A 23,150-nucleotide genomic window follows, 5' to 3' on the forward strand; every position below is an offset into this window, starting at 1 on the left:
CAGCTCCGGTAGCAGCGGCTCGTTTGAGGTATCAAAGGCTGGAGGGGGCGGGGTGTGCTTATCTCTGATTATCTCTGTTCAGATGCAAGCGCCGACTTCTTGGTGCTCTGCTAAGCATCGAGCCCGGTACTTTTGCATAATTTGTGTTGTTGGGTGTTTGCTTTCCAAGATTGTTTTTACAGGACAGCTGCTGAAGGGTGGGATGTGAGTGAGGAGTGGACAGCAGCCTGTGTGTGTGGCTGCCCCTTTTATCCAAGTGCCTTAACAGCCTTCTTGGAGCTGTTTTCCCTAGGAAGAGATAATTACTGTGATCCAGGTGTTCCTATGGGACAAACCCGTGTGTTAATGACAAAAGTCTGCAGAACATTGTTTTCCCAAGCACTGTGGGACTCTTCAGCTGTGCACTTCCATAACTGCACGTGTAGTTAAGTCTGGAGGAAAAAAATAGTTTCTGCTCTGATTGAACAGTGAGACAAAGTGGGGAGAAAGGCAGCAGGGAGCAATGGAGTCTCCCTGGCTCCTTGTTTTTCAGGGAAAAGCCTTTAGTCTGCCAGGCTGAGCCCTGCTGTGCTTTTGCCAGCACCTGGCTTCATTTCAAGTCTTGCTACCTATTCAGCTGAATATTGGATGTGTTTCAGATCCTCCTCACTGTCTTCCTGGAGCTGTCTGGGATTCTGGCCAGGCACAGGGGGAAGGAGGGAGGAGCTGCTCCCACTGCAGGCTCTGCACCAGCCTGCTCCTGGGCCCGGGGACTGGGGGAAGAGCCAAGGGGAACCACTGCTCCTCCCTTCTCTGCCACCCATTTCCTTGAGAGCAAATGCTGCTCCTGTCCTAGAGAGAAATGGGAGAGAACCTTACAGATCAAAACAGTCCTGCATCTTCCATCATCCTTTTTCCTTCCTCTTCAGTGAACATGCAAAATGTTTGCTCTTGTGTTGTAGGAAAAAAGTCCTGGAGAGAGGAGTTGGTAAAGGGACTCCAGGCAGGACATGAAGAACTGATTTCTGGACAAAGCACCAGTGGAGAGTGAGCAGCCAGCCCTCACTGCCTTGGGGATTGCATGCAACATTAATTATTGCAGTGCTGGACTGGAGATGGGCGAAGGAAGGTCCAAAGTCTCACCAGAACCTCACCAAGTAACTGTCTTGTTAATGTCTGGGCCATTTTTTCATTCTGCAATGGTTTAACTTGTTATATTTTACCCTTTCATGACCACAATAAAGAGACATTTAACTGCCTTCTTTGCTCAGTCTCCAAGGAGGCCAGCCTTTGGTTTTTTGGACAGCCCTGGGATTCTCAAGCACATGTGTGGTGGCAGCTGTTACACCTCACCAAAAAACACCTTCAGCAAAGGGAATAGACCTGCAGTGCAGAGCAAGCAGCAAATATATTATTTCCCCTTGTAGTACTTGCAGCTGATTTGAGTAAGGTTTCTGATTGTCTGTTTTCCCTTCTCTGACAACTTCACTTCTTTCACTCTTCACTCCTGGCCTGTATTTGTCTCTACAACTTCTGTTGTTCCCCAGGCCACGTCACACATGGCCCATGTCACTCCAGGTGGGACAGGTACCTCCCCAGAGCACGTGGGTGCTGGGAGTGCCATGTGTCCTGCAGCCTGGATCCCTGTTTGCTTAACCCTGTATGGTGTTTGCTTTTTACACAACAGCAGGGCCTTGTTGACTCACATCGAGCCTGCCTGCCACTGTAGTCATCCCCTCCACTCCACACAGTTCCTGGCCAGGTAATGGCCACTCAAGCAGATTATTCCTCCTGCCTGGCTGCAAAATTTAGCACTTGCCCTTATCAGCCACCTTCCTCTTTTACTTTCTCTTCTGATTTCTCCAGTCTGCCAAAGATCACTTTGAAATATGTTTCTGTCCAAATTGTGGCTTATCCCATGCAGTTAAAATAAAGAGTAATTCTTTTTTGGGCTGTGTTTTCCCCTCTTTGCATAAAAACATTTCCATGAACTTGTGCAATAGGCTTCTGCTCTCCCTTCCCAAAAGGGCTCTGGGTACCACCAAAGTTCCATTGGCTCTTTTGGTGACTTCATCTGCTGCTCATAAAAAGCCTCCTCCACTTGATCTCCTCCTTCAGTGATCTTGCCACAACAGCATTTACCTTTTCTCCCTCTCTTTGATCACTGACTGTGCTTCTCCAAGGGGTTCCTCTTTTTGACCTTTCAATCTTCTCATATCTACTCATCACTGATACAAAAAAACATCATTCACTGCTTACCTAAAAAAGCTGTTTATATCCATGTTAATATTCCAGCTGCTGTCCCTTCACTGCTAAGCTGATCAGATGATAATTCTGCTTTTATACCAACACTCACTGCAGCTCCTCTTGTCCCTTGCAAGAGAAAAAAACCCAATCACTGCCAGATCTCAGGAAATGGATTAAGTGGCTCTCCTTATGAAATTGGTGCTGATTTTTGGGAATTATTCTCAAGGCTGGGATGAGGAGTAATCTGTGTCCCACTGATTGGGCTAAGCCCTAATGGAGCAAATTAGTGCTGTGTATTCATTCCCAGACACCATGATTGATTTTAATGGCTTTAATGCCAATGGCACAGTGTGGGTTGATGTTGCTGTGGAGATCATTTAAATCCGTTTATTATGTGCACCAAAACTCCCTTGTAGTGGAGAGAGACTTTCCAGAAGAGCATGTAGTGACAGGACAATGGGGAATGGCTTTAAGCTGGAAGAGGGCAGGATTAGATTGGGTATTAGGAAGAAATTTTCCCTGTGAGGGTGGTGAGGCCCTGGCACAGGCTGCCCACAGAATCTGTGGCTGCTCCATCCCTGGAAGTGTTCAAGGTCAGGCTGTTTGGGGCTCTGAGCAGCCTGGGACAGTGGAAGATGCCCCTGCATGTGGAAGGGAAGTCGGAACTAAGACTTTCTTTAAGGTCCGTTCCAACCCAAACCATTCTTCACCTGGCTTGGTGAAGGAAATCAAATCTTGAGTGCAGAGCTGTGCTGCAATTACAAATCCCTCTAATTTGCCTCACACATTGTGTTCAGATAGTTTCCAACGCACTTGGAGCTGTCACTTGGTCTTACAAGTTTCTCTGAGGTGTCTGTCTTACATCTCTCAGGATCTGGCACATCCATCTGTGCTGGCAGTTCCACACCTCGACACCCATCTGCTGAAGCTGCAGTGGTTGCTGCAAGGCTGGCGCTTCTCCAGGCACAGCAGCTGACTCAGGGCCTCTTCTCCAGTGCCAGAAACCAGGACACCCCTCTGGCTGTCCAGAGCAGCCAGGACCCCTGCCAGGGGCTCAGAGACCCTGGCACAGAGCGCAAAATGCCCCTGTGGTTTTGATTATGACCCATGGAGCAAGTTACCAACCTTAGATGAAGATCAGCAAGCCACAACAGTTTAAGTAGAATGACAGTGAATTTATCATGGGGTGAAAAAGTAGATTTTGGGCATGTCCAGTCTTTCTCCTTCTTCTTGGCCTCCTTCTTCTGCTGTGATGTTGGCACTTTTGGATTGGTTTAGAGTAGAAGCTCACTGTCTAACATTGGTGATAGGTATTGGAAAGTAATTGTAAATATTGTACACGTGGTTTTTAGTATAAAGACATAACACTGCCCTGGGGGCAGGCAGAGTGCCTGGAACTGACCTGCTGAACGGACCTCATCTGGACAGGAGGAAATATTTTATAGATAAGGAACAATAAACAACCTTGAGGCCGAGAAATTAAGAGCTCTGACTCCTTCTTCAAGCTCCAGGCTGGGAAAAGAGACTTTCAAACTTTTCTTGGGGTCCCTCTGAGCAGTGAGAGGCACTGAGACTCCAGTCCCTCCTCAAAGGCATGAAAGGTGTGTGTGACAGTGTTAACAGGGGTCTGAGGATGAGGGAAGGGACAAAGATCTGACTCCATGTTTCAGAAGGCTGATTTATTGTTTTATGATATATATTACATTAAAAGTATACTAAAAGAATAGAAGAAAAGATTTCATCAGAAGGCTAGCTAAGAATAGAAAAAGAAAGAATGATAACAAAAGCTTGTGTCTCAGCTCTCTGTCTGAGCCAGCTCACTGTGATTGGCCATTAATTAGAAACAACGACATGAGACCAATCACAGATGCACCTGTTGCATTCCACAGCAGCAGATAATCATTGTTTACATTTTGTTCCTGAGGCTTCTCAGCTTCTCAGGAGGAAAAATCCTAAGGAAAGGATTTTTCATAAAATATGTCTGTGACAGGTTTGGATATCCCTCCTTGGCTACTCCAGTAGTTTTGCATAAGAAGCATTCACAGAAGTGGTACAAAGCTTCTGTGTAATTAACAAGCTGTTTAAACCACTAAAAAGCTGTACACTCCTGTGTGAAAAACACGTTAAAGGCAAAAGAAACCCAAAAACTCTCTTTTTTTCCCTTCCAGCTAGCAAAGAGGTAACACCTCTTGCTGTTGCAAGCAAAACAGCTTCAGAGAAAAGATTCTCTGAGCTTCAGAGAAAAGATTTGGATTCTTGAAGGATCTCTCAGACAAAATCCCATGTTAAGTGAAGTGCCTTTAAATGCCACAACAGTATTTAGTGATGGCTCCAGGAAAACACACAAATCAGTAATAACATGACATGACCAAACAACTAAAACATGGGAATCAGACATTCAAACAGTCCAAGGTTCTCCTCAAATTGTCAAATTAGCAGCAGTAGTTAGAGCATTTCAGCTGTTTCAGGAGCCTTTCAATTACAGTTGATTACAGTTTCTGCTTATGCTGCTAATGTAGTTAAAAGAACAGAAAGATCATTCTTAAAGGATGTTAGGACGTCCTCAACCAGAAAATCTTAAATTAACAAACCAAAACCACTACAGCTACAACTGCAGTTTGTCAGTGTTTGCACTCCTTCTGTTCCAAATATTGATGGATTTTTGCAGAGCTTTGCCTCATGTGTGCCCTGGCATTCTCTGAGACCCAAATCAAAGGCCAGGCTTCCTCCTTAACATCACCATTTTACACTCTGTGCCCATCCCATAATTTATCTGCACCAGATGAAAGCCACAATCTTATTCCACATGTTTTTCCAACTGATGTTTTACCAGTGAGGCTGATGGTTACTTGTACAAATGTCACTTTATAGCATATTTCAGATGTAGTTAACTAAGCAAACTATGATTTAGAGTAAATTGTTTTGTTTAAGAACACTATTTTCTAGTAAACTCTTCTATAGTAAAATTAGAATACGGAGGGTAGGGAAAAAACTGTGTCATTTCAATCAGAAATTGTATTTTGATGATCCTTGTGGGTCCCTTAAACTCAGAATTTTCTGTGACTCTGTCATTCTATAATTTGCCATTGATGTGGATGTTTCTCTGCAAGTTGTGAATTTTTAACAATGTAATGAGACAGCTGCTTCAGCATCTCTACTTATGGCAAATATAAAATATCTGGCTCTTCTCTTCATTTGTTTTTAATTGCTCAATGTTTTTGCTGCATTTTTTTCCATAAATTTCACCCCACATTCTAACCATGCTCCATTTCCTTACCAGAGAGACAAACCCTTGACTTTTTAATGCTGAAACTGGTCCCTCAGCTTTAGACCAGTCACATCCATTTGGAAAGTCTTTTCTGTCACTTTTACCACTTGATTAAAGCATCCTATTTCTTATTTTTCCTATTCCTACAGCATGCAATATTCCCCAAATAGCTCCATATAATGTATATCATGTGCAGATGGAGACATGCAGCTGTCTCAACTCCTACCATGGCCTGAAACACAAGGAACACTTCAGGGTGAATCTCATGTCCTAAAATAAACTACCTTGAACTGCTTTTCTCTGTATTGATACTTTTTATAGATACAGAAAAAATTGCTGCTTGGACTTTGCAGAGCCACAGGCTGCATTCTTGAGGAGCTTCTCTTTGGTGAGGCCTTTCAGTATCTTCTTTCATGCAAATATTTCTGTGGTTTTCTTTGTGTTTTTTTTTGTCTTGTTTTGTTTTTTTTTTAAACTTTCTGAATAATCTAGAGCAACGTTTTTAAGAATTACTGTGAGATAGTTAGCATGGAGTGTATTAAATTCACCTGCACCCTGTGTTCCACACCACCAAGCCCTGTTCTCAAAGGTGAGGATGGAGCTGTTGTGACACTGAATAACTCATGGTCACATTCTCACAATGGCCTTAGGCTGAAGAAAGGCAGGGTTTCAATACAAATTAGGAAGAAATTCTTTGCTGTGAGGGTGGTGAGGATCTGGCACAGGGTTCCTGAAGGTGTGGCTGCCCCTGGATCCCTGGAAGTGTGTGAGACCAGGCTGGATGTGGCTCTGATCACCCTGGCCTAGGGAAGGTGTCCCTGCCCATGACAGGGGGTGGAACAGGATGGGCATTCCCTCCCTTCCAGCCCAAACCATTCCATGATTCAGCAGGCTCCCTGCCCTGAGATGGGCATTTCTAGGGCTGCCTGCTCCTCTCTCCCACCTTGCTGGCCTGGGCAATGCCTGCACAACCCCAAGGCCTTTTTAGGGGAGCAGCTCACTGCTGCCCAGCATGAGGCCCCTCACAGACCCCTCAGATGCAGTGGGAATTGCTCCCAAACCAGACAAGCAGCCACTGCCACAGGCTGTGTGACCGTGTTCACAGGGGTCCCAGGATAAGGGAAGAGATGAGGATCTGACTCCATGTTTCAGAAGGCTGATTTATTATTTTATTGTATATATTATATTAAAACTATGCTAAAAGAATAGAAGAAAGGATTTCATCAGAAGGCTGGCTAAGAATAGAAAAGGAAAGAATCATAACAAAGGTTTGTGTCTTGGACAGAGAGTCCAAGCCAGCTGACTGTGATTGGCCGTTAATTAGAAACATCCAACATAGGCCAATCACAGATGCACCTGTTGCATTCCACAGCAGCAGATAATCAATGTTTACATTTTGTTCCTGAGGCTTCTCAGCTTCTCAGGAGGAAAAATCCTAAAGAAAGGATTTTTCATAAAAGATGTCTGTGACACAGGCTGTGCTCGGGAGCCACTGGCAGCCACATCTGTGTCCCCACTATGGCACTGCCCCTGGGGACATGAATAAAACATCTTCCAAGGTGCCCTGGCAGTGCCCTTTCTCCAGGGTCACAGGATGAATGAGGTTGGAAAACACCTCTGAGGTCATCAAGTCCAACCTTTGAGTGATGTCCACCACGTCAACTAGACCATGGCATGAGTGACACATCCCATGTCTCCAGGGACAGTGACCACCGTGCCCTTGGCAGCCATTCCAATGTCTCATCCCCTGTTCTGTGAAGAACTTCCTAATGTCCACCCCAAACCTCCCTTCCTGCAGCTCCAGGCCATTTTCTCCTGTCCTGTTGCTGTTTGCCTGGGAGAAGAGGCTGATTCCCCCCTGGCTACAACCTGCCAGGGAGCTGTAGAGAGTGACAAGACCATCCCTGAGCCTCCTTTTCTCCAGGCTAAACACCCCCAGCTCCCTCAGCCGCTCCTCCTGCTCCAGACCCTTCACCACATCCCTCACCATTCTCTGGACACACTCCATCACCCGATTGTCCCCCCTGAACTGAGGTGACCAGAACTGGACACACTCTCTGGAGGCCCTGTGGGTAAACCCTGGGTGTTTCCCTTGGTGATCGGCTGGACATTGCTGGACATTTTCAGACATTGCCAGACCATCATCGGACATTGTCAGATACTGTTGGGACATCGCTGGACATTGCCAGACATCGTCAGACATCGCCGGACATTGCTGGACATGGTCAGATATGGTCGGACATCACCAGACATCCCCGGACATTGCCGGACATTGCTGGACATCCCTGGACATCGCCGGACATCTCTGGACACTGTCAGACATCCCCGAACATCACCGGACATCGCCAGACATTGCCGGACATCCCCGGACCCTGTTGGACACCGCCGGACATCCTCGTACATCCCCGGACATCCCTGGACATTGCCGGATATTGCCGGACATCCCCGGACATCCCTGGACATCCCTGGACATTGCCGGACACTGCCGGACATCCCCGGACATCCCCGGACATCCCTGGACATCCCCGGACATTGCCGGACATCCCCGGACATTCCCGGACACTCTCGGACATCCCGGGACACCGCCGGACACCGCCAGACATTGCCGGACATCCCCGAACATCCCCGGACACTCTCGGACATCCCCGGACACCGCCGGGCATTGCCGGACATTGCCGGACATTGCCGGACATTGCCGGACATCCCCGGACACTCTCGGACATCCCGGGACACCGCCGGACACCGCCGGACATTGCCGGACATTGCCGAACATCCCCGGACACTCTCGGACATCCCCGGACACCGCCGGACACCGCCGGACATTGCCGGACATCCCCGGACACTCTCGGACATCCCCGGACACCGCCGGACACCGCCGGACATTGCCGGACATCCCCGGACACTCTCGGACATCCCCGGACACCGCCGGACATCGCCGGACATTGCCGGACATCCCCAGACATCCCCGGACACTCTCGGACATCCTCGGACACTGCCGGACATCCCCGGGCGCTCCGGCCCAGCGCACCGCGCTCCCATTGGCTGGCTCGGAGTCGCCAACGCCCCCGCCCTGACCAATCAGCGCTCGCCGCGCCTCTCCCGCCCCTCCGGGGAGCGGCGGGGGCGGGGCCGGGGCGCGCGGGGGGCGGGGCCGCGGCTCGCGGGCTCCTCTTAAACCCCGCGCATCCCCCGCGCCTTCATCTTCCTCTTCCTCCTCATCACCATCATCATCACCATCCTCACCCTCATCCTCCTCACGGGCTCCCTCCCCGCCGTCCCCACAGCGGCGGTGTCCTGGGCAAGGTGCGGATCGCGCGGGTGAGGTGGCGGCCGGGGCGGAGGGCAGGGCAGGGCGGGTCCGGCGCATCCCGGTGGCCGCAGGTTGCATCATCCGCGGGAGCGGGATGTGGGGGCTGAGAGCGGGGGGTGGCCGTGCCCCTCATCCCGGAGGGGGATGGATGGGGCATAGAGGGCGGCAGCAGAGTGCGCGCAGGGGCTGCGGAGGCTCCCTGGGTGAGGATATTCCAGAACCGTCTGGATTCCATCCCGTGCCATGTGCTCCGGGATGGCTGTGCTGGAGCGGGGAGCTCGGACCAGCTGCAGCACTGTGGTCCCTCCCATCCTGACCCCTCAGTGGTTCTGTGCTGCGTTTCTCTTTCGGTTTTGCAGTGGAGGAAGCGGCAGTCGCAGCCGGGGAGCCCCGGGCGGTGCTGGCTCCGCTGCGGGGCCCGGGACGGTGCCCGGAGCAGAGATGGACTCTCGGCTTTTCCTGCAGCTTCACGGGATGACTTTGTGCCTTTTGGGTCTCTCTCGGGGTCCTGCACCTGGTCTTGGCTCGCTGCCCATTGTTCTCGTGGGTGCCATGAGGTTCTTCTGCAAGGCTGATGCACTGGACCGTGGAGCTTATTTTTTACATTTGATTTCGTCTATTCCCCCTCCCCAACTGGGAGGGATCTGAACGTGGCTAGGTCCTGAGGGAGCTGTTCAGTAGCAGTCATTTGGTCATCCATATTTATCTATAATATACTGAAAATGTTTATTTATCTATAATATACTGAGAAAATATATTTATAATATACTGAGAAAATATATTTATCTATAATATACTGAGAAAACTTTCCCAATATATTAATAACCCTCCTGGTGTCTCGGAGCAGCTGTAACTTGAAAGGCGAGTGATTCTCCTGCTCCTGGTTGAGTATCCAGTCTGCCGTGTATCTCTGTGCTCCCAACGCCTCTGGCCACGGAGGTTTTGGAACTCTGGGCCCGTTCCAGCAGCGTTGCTCACTCTGCTCGCCCTTGCCAGGGGTTTGTTTGCTGATCCGAGGTGGTTCCGCAACGCTTGCGCTGTGCAGAGGCGGAAAAACACCGAGCGTGGGGGCAGAGGAGCGCGGGGATCCAGTGAGGGACAGGGAAGGCATTCCTGGAGAGCTCAGAGCCTGCTGCTTCCCTTCTGCTTAGATCACCACTGGTGACGTGGGGTCTGGGGGTATTTGCACTGAGCATCCTTGTCCAGAGTAGCTGGTGGCCCTTGGTGCCCTGTGGGTGAGTCCCCTTGGTGCCCTGCCATGCCCTGTGGGTCCCCTTGGTGCCCTGCCATGCCCTGTGGGTGAGTCCCCTTGGTGCCCTGCCATGCCCTTGTGTGAGTCCCCTTGGTGCCCTGCCATGCCCTTGTGTGAGTCCCCTTGGTGCCCTGCCATGCCCTTGTGTGAGTCCCCAGCTGCCCTGAAGAGGAAGAGAAGGTGAGAAGCAGAACCTGTTTCTACCGAGGTGGTGGCAGCCAGGGACAGGAGGGACCCATGTCCTGCAGTGTGCAGGCTCAGGGACTGAGGTGGCACTGGCAGCACGGCAGCCTGGGGTGGCTGGCATGGGCTGGCCCTGGCTGCTGGCCTGGAGATCCTGCTAAAAACACAGGAATTGGGCACACAGCAGTGCTTGTGGATGCTCTGAGGATCCTGCTAAAAACACAGGAATTGGGCACACAGCAGTGCTTGTGGATGCTCTGAGGATCCTGCTAAAAACACAGGAATTGGGCACACAGCAGTGTGAGCCTTGCCCATGAGGCTTTCTGGATCTCATCCCTTTGTCCCACTCCTCTTTGAGACTTAGGTTGAAGTGGTTTTGTAAATTCTCTTTCTGATTAATTCTGCCAATCCTGCTAAAAAGACAGGAGCCAGGCACACAGCACTGCTGTGCCCTGGGGATCCTGCTAAAAACTCCACAGAGTGATGGCAGCTGGTCTTTCCCACCAAATATTCATCAGCCAAAAGCTGCCTCCCTGCCCAGCTCTGTGCCAGCCTTTATCAGAGATCTCAGGGCCAGCAAAACCTGTGGAGCTTTGCAGGAGGCAGCACAGTGCTGGGGAAGGAGTGCTGTGCTTCTGCTTGTCTTACAGAGCTTGTCAAAAACTGAGAGCAGCTCCCTCTTTTTGTGATGCTGAGCAAGATATTTAATTTCTGAGCATGGAATCCTCCTGTCCCTGAGCTTGGGCTGGGCACATCAAGAGCCCTGCTGCAGTGCTGGTCCATCTCTGTGCTCAGGAAGGGGAACTAGAAGGGAGGAAATACTGAAAGCTTCTGATTGCAACAGGTGAAAACACAGATACAGCATGCTCCAGTCTTTTCTCTGGTGCTGCTGTGCTCCTGAGACATCAGGAGAGTTATCAGTGAGTCCAGGTGGGGTGAGCTGAGGAAATGGAGCTGTCAGACACCGGTGTGAGGGCTGCAGGCTCAGCTTCCCTTCCCTGGGGCACAGCAAACTGAACACTCCCCTCTTCTTCCAGGCTGGTTTCTAAAATAACAATTGCCACAGCAGTGGGAGTTGCTTTGCTGCCAGAGTTTGATCTTTGCAGTGTTACAGAGGTGAGGGCATTAAAGAGCTGCCCCTTTCCTTCCAGAAAGTTCTGAGTTGTGCCAGTCTGGCTTTTGAAGAGTGATCATGGAGAGGATGTGCATGTTCTCACCTGCTCTGTAGGAGAAAATGGAAATAAGGCTTGGGATTCTTGAAGGATCTCTTCCTAGAGCCAGATGTTAATTCAGGTTGCTTCAGGTCACTTGGTATCTCCTGGCACAGGAGGGATGGCTGCTCCTGGGGAAGTGACAAGGACACACACACACACTCACAGAGAAACCACAGCAGCAAAACAACCCAAATGTTTGGCTTTCTCCTTAATCTGTTTGAAACAAAGTCAAAATTCTCCAGAGTAGAAATCCATTTTGATTTAAGTGAAATGTACATCTTTAAGTCTGTAGTTAGAAAACATAGCTGTTTAACCTGACTGCAAAAGCCTAAATCAGAGAAACTGCTCCAGGAAAAGACAGAAGTAAAAAAAGAAACAAGAAGTGATGAAAAGAAACAGAAAGACTGCTGTGAGAGCAGGTCAACTTGACCTAAGAATTCTTTCTGGTAGAGAAGAACTAGCAAAAAATGTCATGCAAAATTTGTAAAAATGAATATGTGTGAACCTATTGTGAAATTGTATGCATATGGATTTGAGAAGAAGATAAAAAAACCCTAAAGTTCATTCCCAGAAGTAGGCATGTCTTTTAAGGAGAGTAATCTCCACATGCATCCAGCGCTGTAATAACCATACCAGCTTTACAACTTTCACAAAGTTGTAGAATTTTTAGTTATCTCTGCAAAACATGTTCCAGTTGTGGTGTTTCCAAAGGCTGCATGGTTACCTACAAAGATACCCTGTGGTGCTCAGGCTGAGCAGAACAATGTTCTGCAGTGCTTTATTTGTACCTGCTTAACACCACCAAGTTTCCCTTTCTCAGGTGCAGCAGAGAGAGGGATGGGATACAGGAATTCTGTGTCTCATCCCAGCCTGAGCAGCATTTCCCTGAGATTCAGCTCTCACAGCTGCCTCACACGGCTCCATCCCTGCTCCAGGCCGGGCTCAGCTCCTTTGCTGCTGCTCAGGGGATGTTTGAGCAGTGCTGAGAGCACACACTGTGCACAGCCATGGAAACTCACACAGCTCCTGACTCACCTGGGCACTGGGTTCAGCTCAGGACTCATTTCGGTCACTGGCCCTCAGTCCTGCTCTCGAGCAGCTGAGAAATAATTTAGGCCTTGGCTCCCCTGTGGACATGGACCCGGGGGTGTGAGCCTTGCCCATGAGGCTCTCTGGATCTCATCCCTCTGTCCCACTCACTCCCCTTTGTGACTTAGGTTTAAGTGGCTTTGTAAATTCTCTTTCTGAGTAATTATTCTTTTGTTTTGTTTTGTTTTTTGCCTTGTGTGATCTTGGAACAAAGCTCTGTGGGGAACAATGGAAGGAGCTGGGGCTGTTTAGGCTGGAGAAGAGGAGGCTCAGAGGTGACCTTACTGCTGTCTACACCTTCCTAAAGGGAGGCTGCAGCAGACAGGTGGGGTCGGTCTCTGACAGAACCAGAGGACACAGCCTCCAGCTACATCAGGGAAGGGATAGGTTGGATATTAGGAAAATTTTTTTCACTGAAAGAATACTAAAGCACTGGAATGCTTTTCCCAGGGAGGGGTAGCATCACCATCTCTGGATGTGTTTAAAAAAAGCCTGGCCATGGCACTTGGTGCTATGGTCTGGTTGAGATCTCAGAGGTCTCTTCCAACCTCATTATTCTGTGATTCTGTGATCTGCAGATGTAATGGCAGGAGCTAGTCAGGCTGTTCTAGTTAGACTCTACCCACACCCCCAACTGGTTATGGCAGTGCTCCCCTTTAGAGGAAAATTAAATTCAGGCTGACAGATTCTTTTTCCTAAAGATGAGCAGCTCTTCCTGCAGCTTATCATTTCCCTTGGCCTCTGCTGAGCAATGTTCACCTACAGAAGCAGAGTTGCCATCCTCCTGTCCTGCTTACCCTCCAAAAATGCTGTTTTGGGCCTGGAGGGAGGATCAGGATGGGGATTTGGATGTCCTAGACCACATCTGACCCCATTTTTCTGAATTTGTGTCCCCTAGGGCTGTAAGAAATTAATTATGTTGCTTAAGGTTTGTATTTGGTGACAGGATTTTGAGCTTTTTGTCTCTCTCCTTATTTTTGTTCAGAGTTGAAGCCTTGTTATTGAAGCTTTGATCAAACATCAAGTATTGCCATTATGAAAATGTGAGAGAATCTCACAGCTTATTTGAGGGAAATAAAGATAGCTTTTTCTCAATTTCTGCTGTTCAAGAAGTAATGGGAGTTGCTGTTAGTAAATTATTAATTTTTTGCCTTACAATAAAGGAAATGAGATGCTATTGCTTTGCCCAGTCCAAAAGCAGCTTTTTGAGAGCCACATTAATTTCTGTCCTGCCATCAATACAAATAACAAATACTGTAAACCTCTTATTTTTTATTTTTTACTGCAGTGAATTCCCCCCTCTTTCATCTCAGCTTTTGGACACTCTTGAAAGACACTGAGAGCTGGTGCTTTAAAGCTTTTAAAGGTTTTGTGCTCTTATTTTATTATAAGTTGGAAGCAGAACAAAATTTTCAGTCTCCTGTTTCTAAACCCTTGCTGCTTTTCTCCTGTATTTTGAAATTATTTGACCCTTTGGCAGCAAGGCCCCTTTTCAGCTGGACTTTGTCAATATTGTCAGTGTTACCTGTGGCAAAGGCACTCACTCCATGTGTTTCATGCCAACCTTGAAAATCCTCCAGTACTTTTCCTTTCCCAAAAAATCCCCAGTGATACTCGGGACTGTGAACCTGAGCATCCTAGAAAGAGAAATGAGGGCAGGGTTTCAATCTGGAACTGGGAGTGTGAAAAATGCCAATCACTTGTTTTTAAAATTTTAAAAGTTTAATAGTAATAAAATGGTTTTAAAAATAGTAATACAATTAGAGTAATGATAATTTGGACAATTTGGATTAGGACAATATGAGACAATAAATACAAAGAGTTATGGACGTCAGGGTACCTTTTTCTGGGCAGCATAAGCCTGAAAATGGACACCCATGAACAGAGGATTAGCCCTTAAAAGCAACAGCCTGTTGCATATTCATACACCTCATACATGATGCATAAATTCCATTCAAACACAGGATTGTGTCTGGTCAGTGTCAGCTTCTTCCTCTTAATCCTGATGGTGTCTTTGAGGTGGGAAGAAGTTCATTTCTTCTGATAATGGAGCAATAAATTCTTTTTCTCTGAACGATGCAGGTGTCCTGTGACTGATATCTCAGTGCGAGTCCTTTCTTTAAAAAAAGTATCCTACATGGCATAGTTTCTATTTTAACATTTTTTATAACCTAAAACTATATTTAACACACGACTTAAGAGGATTAATACAGCATTACTTTCTAACACAACACATATAATATTCATTTTAATATTTGCAAAAAGCCAATCATAAAATACATGCATTTTTCACAGGAGTAAGCTGATTTCTGGTGGCAAAGACAGCTTGGTGGTAGATTTTGTGTATTTATGGGATCTGTGCTTTTTTAGACTGGTGTCTGTCATTCTAATCCTGGTCAGCAGTCTATGGCAGGTTATAATCCATCTATAACAGGTTATAATCCATCTTGGCTCACGTATTAACTGATCAAATAGAATTGTATCATTTTGGTAGCATGGAAATATTTTTGTTGAAGGAAAATTACTTCAATTCTTAGTCTGGAAAGTTGATATTTTCAGAGGTTTTTGGGTTTTTTTCCCCTAGAGGAGAGCAGTTTAAATGCTTTAAGCATTGCAGTGCTCAAGGCAGCAGTGGTTAGTGGCCTGTGTTAACTTGCAGGATCAAATACTGAATTTCACTGATGCTGTGATCCAGATTTTTTTTCCAGTTTTCTCAGCTGTGTGAGATCTTAAATATGTGTTTTGTGTACCTCTGCCAGGAGGATGAGGCCAGGGACCCTTTCCAGCAAAATTCAGTAATGGAAAGAGCTGAACCTTGCTGCAGAACAGTGATGAAGAAAACAAATATTAGGGGAAAACACCTCATGCTTTCCAAGATTTCAGCCAGATTTTTGTCTTTAATTGATAGGGAGCAGCCAGGCTCTGTGAGCAACTGGTAGGAGAAATGAACTTTGTATTTATATTACTATTTTGTATTTACTAATTTCTGAAGCTAAAAGCTGCTAGAAGCTTGAAGTGTTTGCTGTGTGTGTTTTATGCAGCACCACTGAAGCTGTGCATGAACACTAATTAATTTTGGGCAGGAACTTGTGAGATTCTGCTCTCCTTGAGGGTGGAGAGGCCTCTGTTCCTGGATAAATCCCTTTCCAAAGTTGTGTACAGGGTCTTTTGGGGACAGCACCATGAAGGACTGTACTGAACAAACTGTATTTCCTATTACTTTTTGTGGCTTTCAAGCTCCTGGAGTTGCAGAAGGTCTGATAAAGATGTTTTGTGCTTACTGTGGAGGACAGAGCAGAGGGAAGATTAATAATGCAGGAGGGACAGGGTCAGGGCACCCTCCATCAATCCTGCACAATTTCTCTGCTGCCTGATTTATTTTTAATCCTATTTATAGAAGTCATCTTCACTTTCTTTTGCAGCTTCCTTTTTTTCCCCCTATGAAAAAGATGTGTGTGTTTTGCCCCTGTGAGAGAGTTTCCTGATTGTTTTTTATTTTTTTTTCTTCTAACTTATATGGTCTACAGCTTTGAAGAGAACTCCAATCTTGTGACCCACAGCAGTTCTTCTCCTGAAGAAAATCCAGTTTTCTGTGCCACCACCCCCACCAAAAACCATGGAGAAGTTTGTATCAGAAAAGCCTGTTCCTGTCTCTAAGGTACTCACAGCTCTTTGGGGAATACTTGTTTCTTAATCAGGCTAAGCAATATTTCTTATCAAGACAATTAATTTATTTACCTATATATGTGTGTGTAAAAATATTGCCTCAATTATCTGGTTTGTTCCTTACTTGTTATATCTAAAGTCTGGCTTTCCAAAATGTTGTTTCAGAATCGTAAAATGTGTTGAAATAACTGAAGCAGAGCCCAAGAGAGCTCTGGAAAGTTCTGGATTTCCCCCACACACCCCATTCAAGGGATTAATAAATAAAAATAAATAAAATAAGCTGAAGGGATTAATGCTGGGAGTACTGGAGTGGGAATGCAGGCTGAACAAGGGGAGAAGTTTCCATTTTTTCAATTTTTTCCATTTTTCTCTTTGGCTGGAGAATTTTCCAGGGAAGGGCCAAGCCCAGGAGGTTTCAAGGCCAGGTTGGACGGGGCTCTGAGCTGGAGGAAGGAATTGCTGAAACCTTTCTGTGAGAGTTCTCTGTGACCACTCAGCCATGCAGAGCCCTCTGGCACAGATTTCTAATGAGTCACCAAGCAGCCTCACTGTGTTCCAGTCTGCTTGGAGTGGGGAGGTTTTATGTTTTATTTCAGAGAGCTTTTGGTGTGGGAGGGTAGTCTCCCATGGGAACAGCCCTGGGTTTTCTGTGTCTGTGCAGGCTGGTTACAGTGAGCCATGTGTGTTTAAATTATCTTTGTGCAGGGCACTGTGGTGAGCCTTTGCTGCCAGACTTGCAGTGCAGGTTCTGGTGTTGGTGATAAGGATTTGGCAAATCAAGGTGATGCTGGAACACTTCCCATCCTCACAGCACTATGGAAACATCAACTCCTTTTTTTTTTTCCCTTCCTTTTTTATTCCTTTTCTTTTCCTTCTCCCTCCCCCAAGAATGGAATCCCTACTCTTCCTTCCCAGAAGAAGCCAGATACCAACTCATGCCCTCATGCACCTGCCAAGTATTTTGTCTCTGGTGGGGTGGACGCTGAGAACTGCAAGGGCAGTGAGAAGGAGAGGCAGTGGATCCGCCCTGACACACCCAGCAAATGCACCTGGAAGCTCGGGAAGCCCCTCTCTGCCTCCCCCCATCATCATGCCACCCTGTGAGTGTTGCCTTATTTGCTGATTTTCAGCACAAACCCAGCTCTGATTAAGTGATGTTTTCGATCAAGGACTTGATGTTTTGAGTTTGTATTCAGTGGATATTCCTTTGAGCTAAAGTAGCTAAAATAACCAGCCTGATAAAGGATGTGGGGGTACCAGTTGTGGGTTTCTCTGGGTCTGGATTGAAGGCACTTGAGGTGGTGTTTCATGTTCACACTCAGGTGTTTATTGTTTCTTATCAGTAAAACAGTCTCACTGCTGTGAGTTCTGCAGCTTTTCATTAGAAGGCACAAAATGGCAACAATCTCTTGGTACAAGGTCTTTTAAGACTAAACTATCCAGTTAAGAACTGACACCTGGATTATTTTCCCTTTTACCCCAATAACTGATCCCACAGAGCTGCAATGGGGACTTTTCTGCCCAATTACAAAATGCCACCCAAACCCATGGAGAAGAGGGAAGAAGCAGCATGAAGAAGAAACCCAGGACAACACCCTGTGCCCTCCATCTTGCTTCCATCCACAACATACTAAAAACCCCAAACCCTCAATTTCTCACCAAGTGATACACCTACACTGCTCTCTATAATCTATTTCACATTTTTGTGGATTCTAGGAAAACTAGAATTCTAGTTCAGGAAACTTTCTCCATGAATGAGGGTCAGAGTCAGTGCTGCCCTGGGGGTCAGGGCACCCCAGAGCAGACAGAGAAATATTCCCAGTGCCCTGGGTTTCCCCAAAAGGAGAAATAAAAGCAATAAATGCTGTGTGGTTGTTGTATGACACTTCTGTGACTACATTGACTTTGTTTGTGTTTGTGCCAGGCCAGAGCCTCCGAAGATCCTGCCCAGCATCTTGAATAAAGTTGGCAACACACCTTTGGTGCGGATCAACAAGATTGGGAAGCACTTTGGGCTCAAGTGTGAACTCTGTGAGTTTCTGCAGGCAGAGAATAAATTACAAACACTGGTTCAGAAACTTGGGTAGCTTGGGTTAGTAGTGTCATATAACCTGGCCACAGGAGTGCAGGTGATTGGCAGGAAATGGTGAGGAAAAATTCCTGGTTTTCCCTGGTAGATTTTCTGGGTTTTAGGATTTTGTCATCTAAAACATCTTTCAGTTTGTACCTCATGAGAACAATTCCTGCAGCTTTTCCATTTCTGTAGAAAACACAAAAATGTTTTTCATAGAAAATAATTTTTTAAATTCAAAGCAGTTGTGTGAAGTTTTTGACTGCTTCACCTATCCATCAGTGTGTGCAAAATGCAGCTTTGCAGGTGTCACTAAAGATCACTGGAAATGATTAAAGGGGTGAAATGGTCAGTGGATTTTTTTTTGTTTGGGGTTTTTTAACCTAGCCAATACTGTATATTAATACTGTAGATATTAGGAGGCTCCGATCAGAGTGCTGAAAGGTGCTCAAGGGATTAATGCTGGGAGTTCTGGAGAGAGAAAGTTCAGTTTGATCAGAACATTTTTGGCTGGAGAACTTACCAGGAAAGGGGAAAGGGACAAAAGCAGGGTTTGAGGCCAGGTTGGATGGGGCTTGGAGCAGCCTGTTCTGGTGGAAGATATCTGTGCCCAGGGCAGGGTGAGGAGCTGGATGAGCTCTGGAATGCCCTGCAGCCCTGCTGGTTGTGTGTTTGCAGTGGCCAAGTGTGAGTACTTCAACGCCGGGGGCAGCGTGAAGGACCGCATCAGCCTCAGGATGGTGGAGGATGCTGAGAGAGCTGGGATCCTGAAACCTGGGGACACCATCATTGAGCCAACCTCTGGGAACACAGGTAGGGCGTGGAGAGGCTGGGGAAAGTGTGGGGAAAGGCTGTGGTGGTTTTCCTGGAAAAGGCAGGTTTGAGATCACAGCCTGTGCAGGGAGGGAAGGGAATCTGTTCCTGTCTGCCTGGTGCAGGGAGCTGAGCCTCTTCACCTCACACCAGGAACAATTCTGAACTGTCCTCTGCTGACCAGAGCAGGTGGGAAGGAGTTCTGCTGAACTGCAGAGCCTCTTTGATTTAAAGAAAGGAAGTGCTAGGCCAGACTCATAAGAGTCCTTGGGAATTCAATTCTGACTGAAATTATTGTGTAAAGAAGCACCCATAAGACTGGCATTGACGCCTTGTGTAGGCAGACCTAGAATAGAGGCCAAACAGAGCTAAATAATAAAGTAGGGATTTATGAGAAGGCCTCCATGGATGCACCTTGGGCAGCAGCAGAGCCCAGCCAGGGCTGCACCCAAGATGAACCAAAATGGCCCCAAAATGCACAGCCGGGCACGGGGTCTGTCCCTGGGATCAGTTCTGCTCCATTTGCACCTTGCAGTTCATTGTCCCATTCCAGCTTTAGCCCAGGCAGTCCCACCCTGCTTGTTTTTCTCTCTCCAGCCCACGGTGTTTGTGCTCTGGGGCTGAGATTTGGATCATTTGTCCTTGGTGCCCAGCTGGAGCAGGAATTGTTTTGTCTCCCTGCTCTGTGCGCAAAGCTCACCATCTCCTCATATGAAGCTCAGACCCACACACTAAAGCAGAACAGAACCTGAAACATATAAAAGCTAAAACCTGAGTGAATCTGGATCTTCCCCTTCTTTCAGTTCTTCCAGCAGCAGGAAACTGGGAAGTCACATCTGTTGGCTCAGGAGCTGCTCTGGGGGGCATTCAAGGGATTCTAGGGGCATTCAGGGGATTCTGGGGCCACTCAGGGGATTCTGGGGCCATTCAGGGCAGCTGAAGCCTTGGTGAGTGTGGCTGTAGCTCCTGCCTGAACCATGGCCAGGAGTGGAAAATATCCTTGTGTGTTGCATTCCTCCAGTATCCAAGGTCCTACCATGACATCCCTCTCTCTGGGTCAGTAGCTGATAAATGATTCTACTTGCCACAGAATCCACAAAGGCAGAACTGAAGGAAATACAGGGCAACTACTTCAGAAAGCTGATTTTTTTTTTTTTTTTGTCACATAAGAGCAAAGAGCAGGGCACACAGTAACCTGAGAGAATTGGTTTTTGCTCTCTACTGCTCAGAGTTACTGGGTGTGTTGAATGTGAGAGCTAATGTGTTATATTTTTATCCTCTCTGCATCCCAGTTCTCCGTCAGCCAAAGTCCTGTTTTGATGTTTTGCTGTATTTCCAGTAGCAGAAAGTACAAAGTATTAGAGTTCAGGATCCTTTCTTCATCACAGACCATAAGGAAGATCTGGATGACTTCTCTTCAGCTTTTGACTTTAATGAAGCTGCTGCTGGTCTGTTTTGTGTATTTGGTCATCCATATTTATCTATAATATACTAAGAAAACATTCCCTTCCCAATATGTTAAACACCACTTGAGTTGTTTGAGGTGTGGGTTGGGCTTCTCTTACAGGAACAGTTAAAGATGATTAAGGTGGGGATTTTTTCTCCCACACAAAACCAGAGGCAGCTTTGAACAAGCAAGCCTCTGTGTAGGGTGAGCTGCATGTGCTGGTGCCCAGAGGAGCAGGAGAGCTGTAGCCTGACCTCCACACCTCTGAGCCAACCTGATCAGCTCAGGCTGTCCAGCAGGGAGGTGATCTGATAGCAGGTGTGAGCAAAGAGGTGATCTGATAGCAGATGTGAGCCTCTCTCCCACAGGCACAGCACAGAAAGATGATCTGATAGCAGGTGTGAGCCTCTCTCCCACAGGGACAGCTCTGCTGAGCTCAGCCCTCAGGTGAGCAGGCAGAAATCAGGCTGGACATGGAGTGGAGATGTTCAGAATGGAAATGAGATGTCTGTCTCCAGCAGCCAGGGTGCTTCACTGTTGTGGCAAGCTGACACAGTGTTTTAGAACCTCAATCACCAACAGCATCTAAATAATGTGTTTTTAGACAGGACTTAGTCTCAGCACATTGTAAATTGGGATTTGTGCAGCAGTGAGTCAATAGAGGCTCTGCAGACCTTTTGTAGAATCAAAGTGATTCATTCTTCTCATCTCCTCCAGCTTAAAGCACGTTCCTTTCCCAAATTACATCAGGAAAAATGAAATGGGTGAGACAGGAGGAAGGTGATGTGCATGTTGCAAAGGCAGCAGTTTGCACAAGCCAAGTTCCCCACCCTTGGCTAAACTTCCTCTGGGCTGTGAACCTCAAACAAGGATCGGCACCTGTAAACCCCACAGGCAGAAACATCCCCTTTGCCACCCCTCTGATGGCAAAGGGATGATGGAAGGCAGGGCGTGCCAGAGCTGTCCCTGTGTGTTCTGTGCCCTGCTGCTCACTGAGTGCTCTGTGTGCCTTTGCTGTTGCAGGGATCGGGCTGGCCCTGGCGGCGGCAGTGAAGGGCTATCGCTGCATCATCGTCATGCCAGAGAAAATGAGCATGGAGAAGGTCAGAGCTGCCTCTGCTTGCAAGAATTTAAACATAAACATGTCTGCACTCGCTGAGCTCCTGCTGCAGATCAGTGCTGGGGCTTCAGCAACGAAGGTGCAGGATCTTGGCCAGGGAAAACTCTGCTGAGGTGCTGTTGCCAGTGCCCGGAGAAATCCAGGCTGGCTGGCCATGAATAGAAAATGAAATCCAGGCTGGCTGGCCATGGATAGGAAATGTCTTTAGGACCCATCCCCACAGCACTGCCACTTCGAAAACTCCCATAATTGTTTTAAATACAGACAGCCTGAGGTTTGCCTGGCACGTTGAAGGGGTTACCTGTGCCCCAGGTGAGCTGTTCCTCGCTGAGCAGAGGGTGAAGGAAGACAGTGCTGGAGCTTTGAATATCCTGCAGATGTTCTGGCCTTCGGGAGGTGAAGGGGGCCTGTTGAGGGTGTTTTGGGATTTTGTGACCACCTTTATTTGCTGCAGGTGGATGTCCTGAGAGCTCTGGGTGCTGAGATTGTGAGGACCCCAACTACAGCCAGATTTGATTCTCCTGAATCTCACGTGGGAGTGGCCTGGAGGTTGAAGAATGAAATCCCCAATGCACACATCCTGGACCAGGTGAGAGTCAGGGTGTCAGAGGTGCAGGTGTAGCATGGAGGAGGCTCTGGGGTGTTCTGGGTTGTCTGTTCAACACTCTCCATGTGTCTCTGGAGGAGAAGATGCCCCAAATCTGGAGGTGGAGCTGAGCAGTGAGCACGTTGTAGGAAAGGAAGTTTTTGCAGTCACTAGAGAGCAGCAATGAGCTGGTGTTTGCCACAACCACAGCACTTAAGAGTGTCTGTTTCCAGTGAGCTGGCAATCCTGTGAGGAAGAATGGACACAGGGGTCACATTGCTAGGAGTGCTGTCCCACAGACAGGACTGATTTTGGCATGGGAGGGTGCTGGCACCTTAGGACTGCGCTTAAATTAGGTCAGTTAGGAGGCCTAGTTCCAGATAATACACAATGATACATTCTGCAGAGAGCATGTTTAGCTGTTGTGGGGTTTGGGGATTGTTTGAAATGTTTTTGAACTCACTCAAAAGGTGATTTTTGTACTTCTGATCTGCCTTTGAATTCAGTACCGCAATGCCAGCAACCCCCTGACCCACTACGACACCACAGCTGAGGAGATCCTGCAGCAGTGTGATGGTAGGTCTGCTCTACTGCTGAACCCTTCCAAGAGCCCCTGGCAGGGCCCTGCTCTTATGTGCCTGGAGAATGAGCCCTCAGATGAGAAAAACATGGATTTTGATAGAGCAAACCCCATACATGTGCTGTGTGTCCTTAGAGAGTTACCTTGTTTCAGTGGTTGTGGTGTTTTCTGGGACCCCCGAGGAAGGAAGGAATGATGATGTTCTTAGAAGGCTAATTTATTACTTTATTATCTATATTATATTATATTAATTATATTATATTAAATATTTATATATATATATATATATATATATATATATATATATGCATATTATATTAAAGAA

General features: G+C 47.3%; 1 protein-coding gene across 2 annotated transcripts in view; it reads left to right on the forward strand.

Annotated features, from left to right (window-relative positions):
* The first annotated feature begins 8,699 nt into the window (after positions 1-8,699).
* The window catches only part of LOC131554933 (cystathionine beta-synthase-like protein), a 28,086-nt gene continuing 13,635 nt past the window's right edge, over positions 8,700-23,150 (forward strand). For both annotated transcript variants that reach the window (XM_058800553.1, XM_058800554.1), the window contains exons 1-8: positions 8,700-8,797; positions 16,070-16,200; positions 17,097-17,308; positions 18,133-18,239; positions 18,958-19,092; positions 21,563-21,642; positions 22,114-22,248; positions 22,752-22,821. In XM_058800553.1, the coding sequence (XP_058656536.1) occupies positions 16,159-16,200; positions 17,097-17,308; positions 18,133-18,239; positions 18,958-19,092; positions 21,563-21,642; positions 22,114-22,248; positions 22,752-22,821 (781 nt within the window). In that variant the 5' untranslated portion in view covers positions 8,700-8,797; positions 16,070-16,158. The remainder of the gene's footprint in view (positions 8,798-16,069; positions 16,201-17,096; positions 17,309-18,132; positions 18,240-18,957; positions 19,093-21,562; positions 21,643-22,113; positions 22,249-22,751; positions 22,822-23,150) is intronic.

Source organism: Ammospiza caudacuta, chromosome 2 (genome assembly GCF_027887145.1).
Source record: "Ammospiza caudacuta isolate bAmmCau1 chromosome 2, bAmmCau1.pri, whole genome shotgun sequence".
NCBI classification, from domain to species: domain Eukaryota; kingdom Metazoa; phylum Chordata; class Aves; order Passeriformes; family Passerellidae; genus Ammospiza; species Ammospiza caudacuta.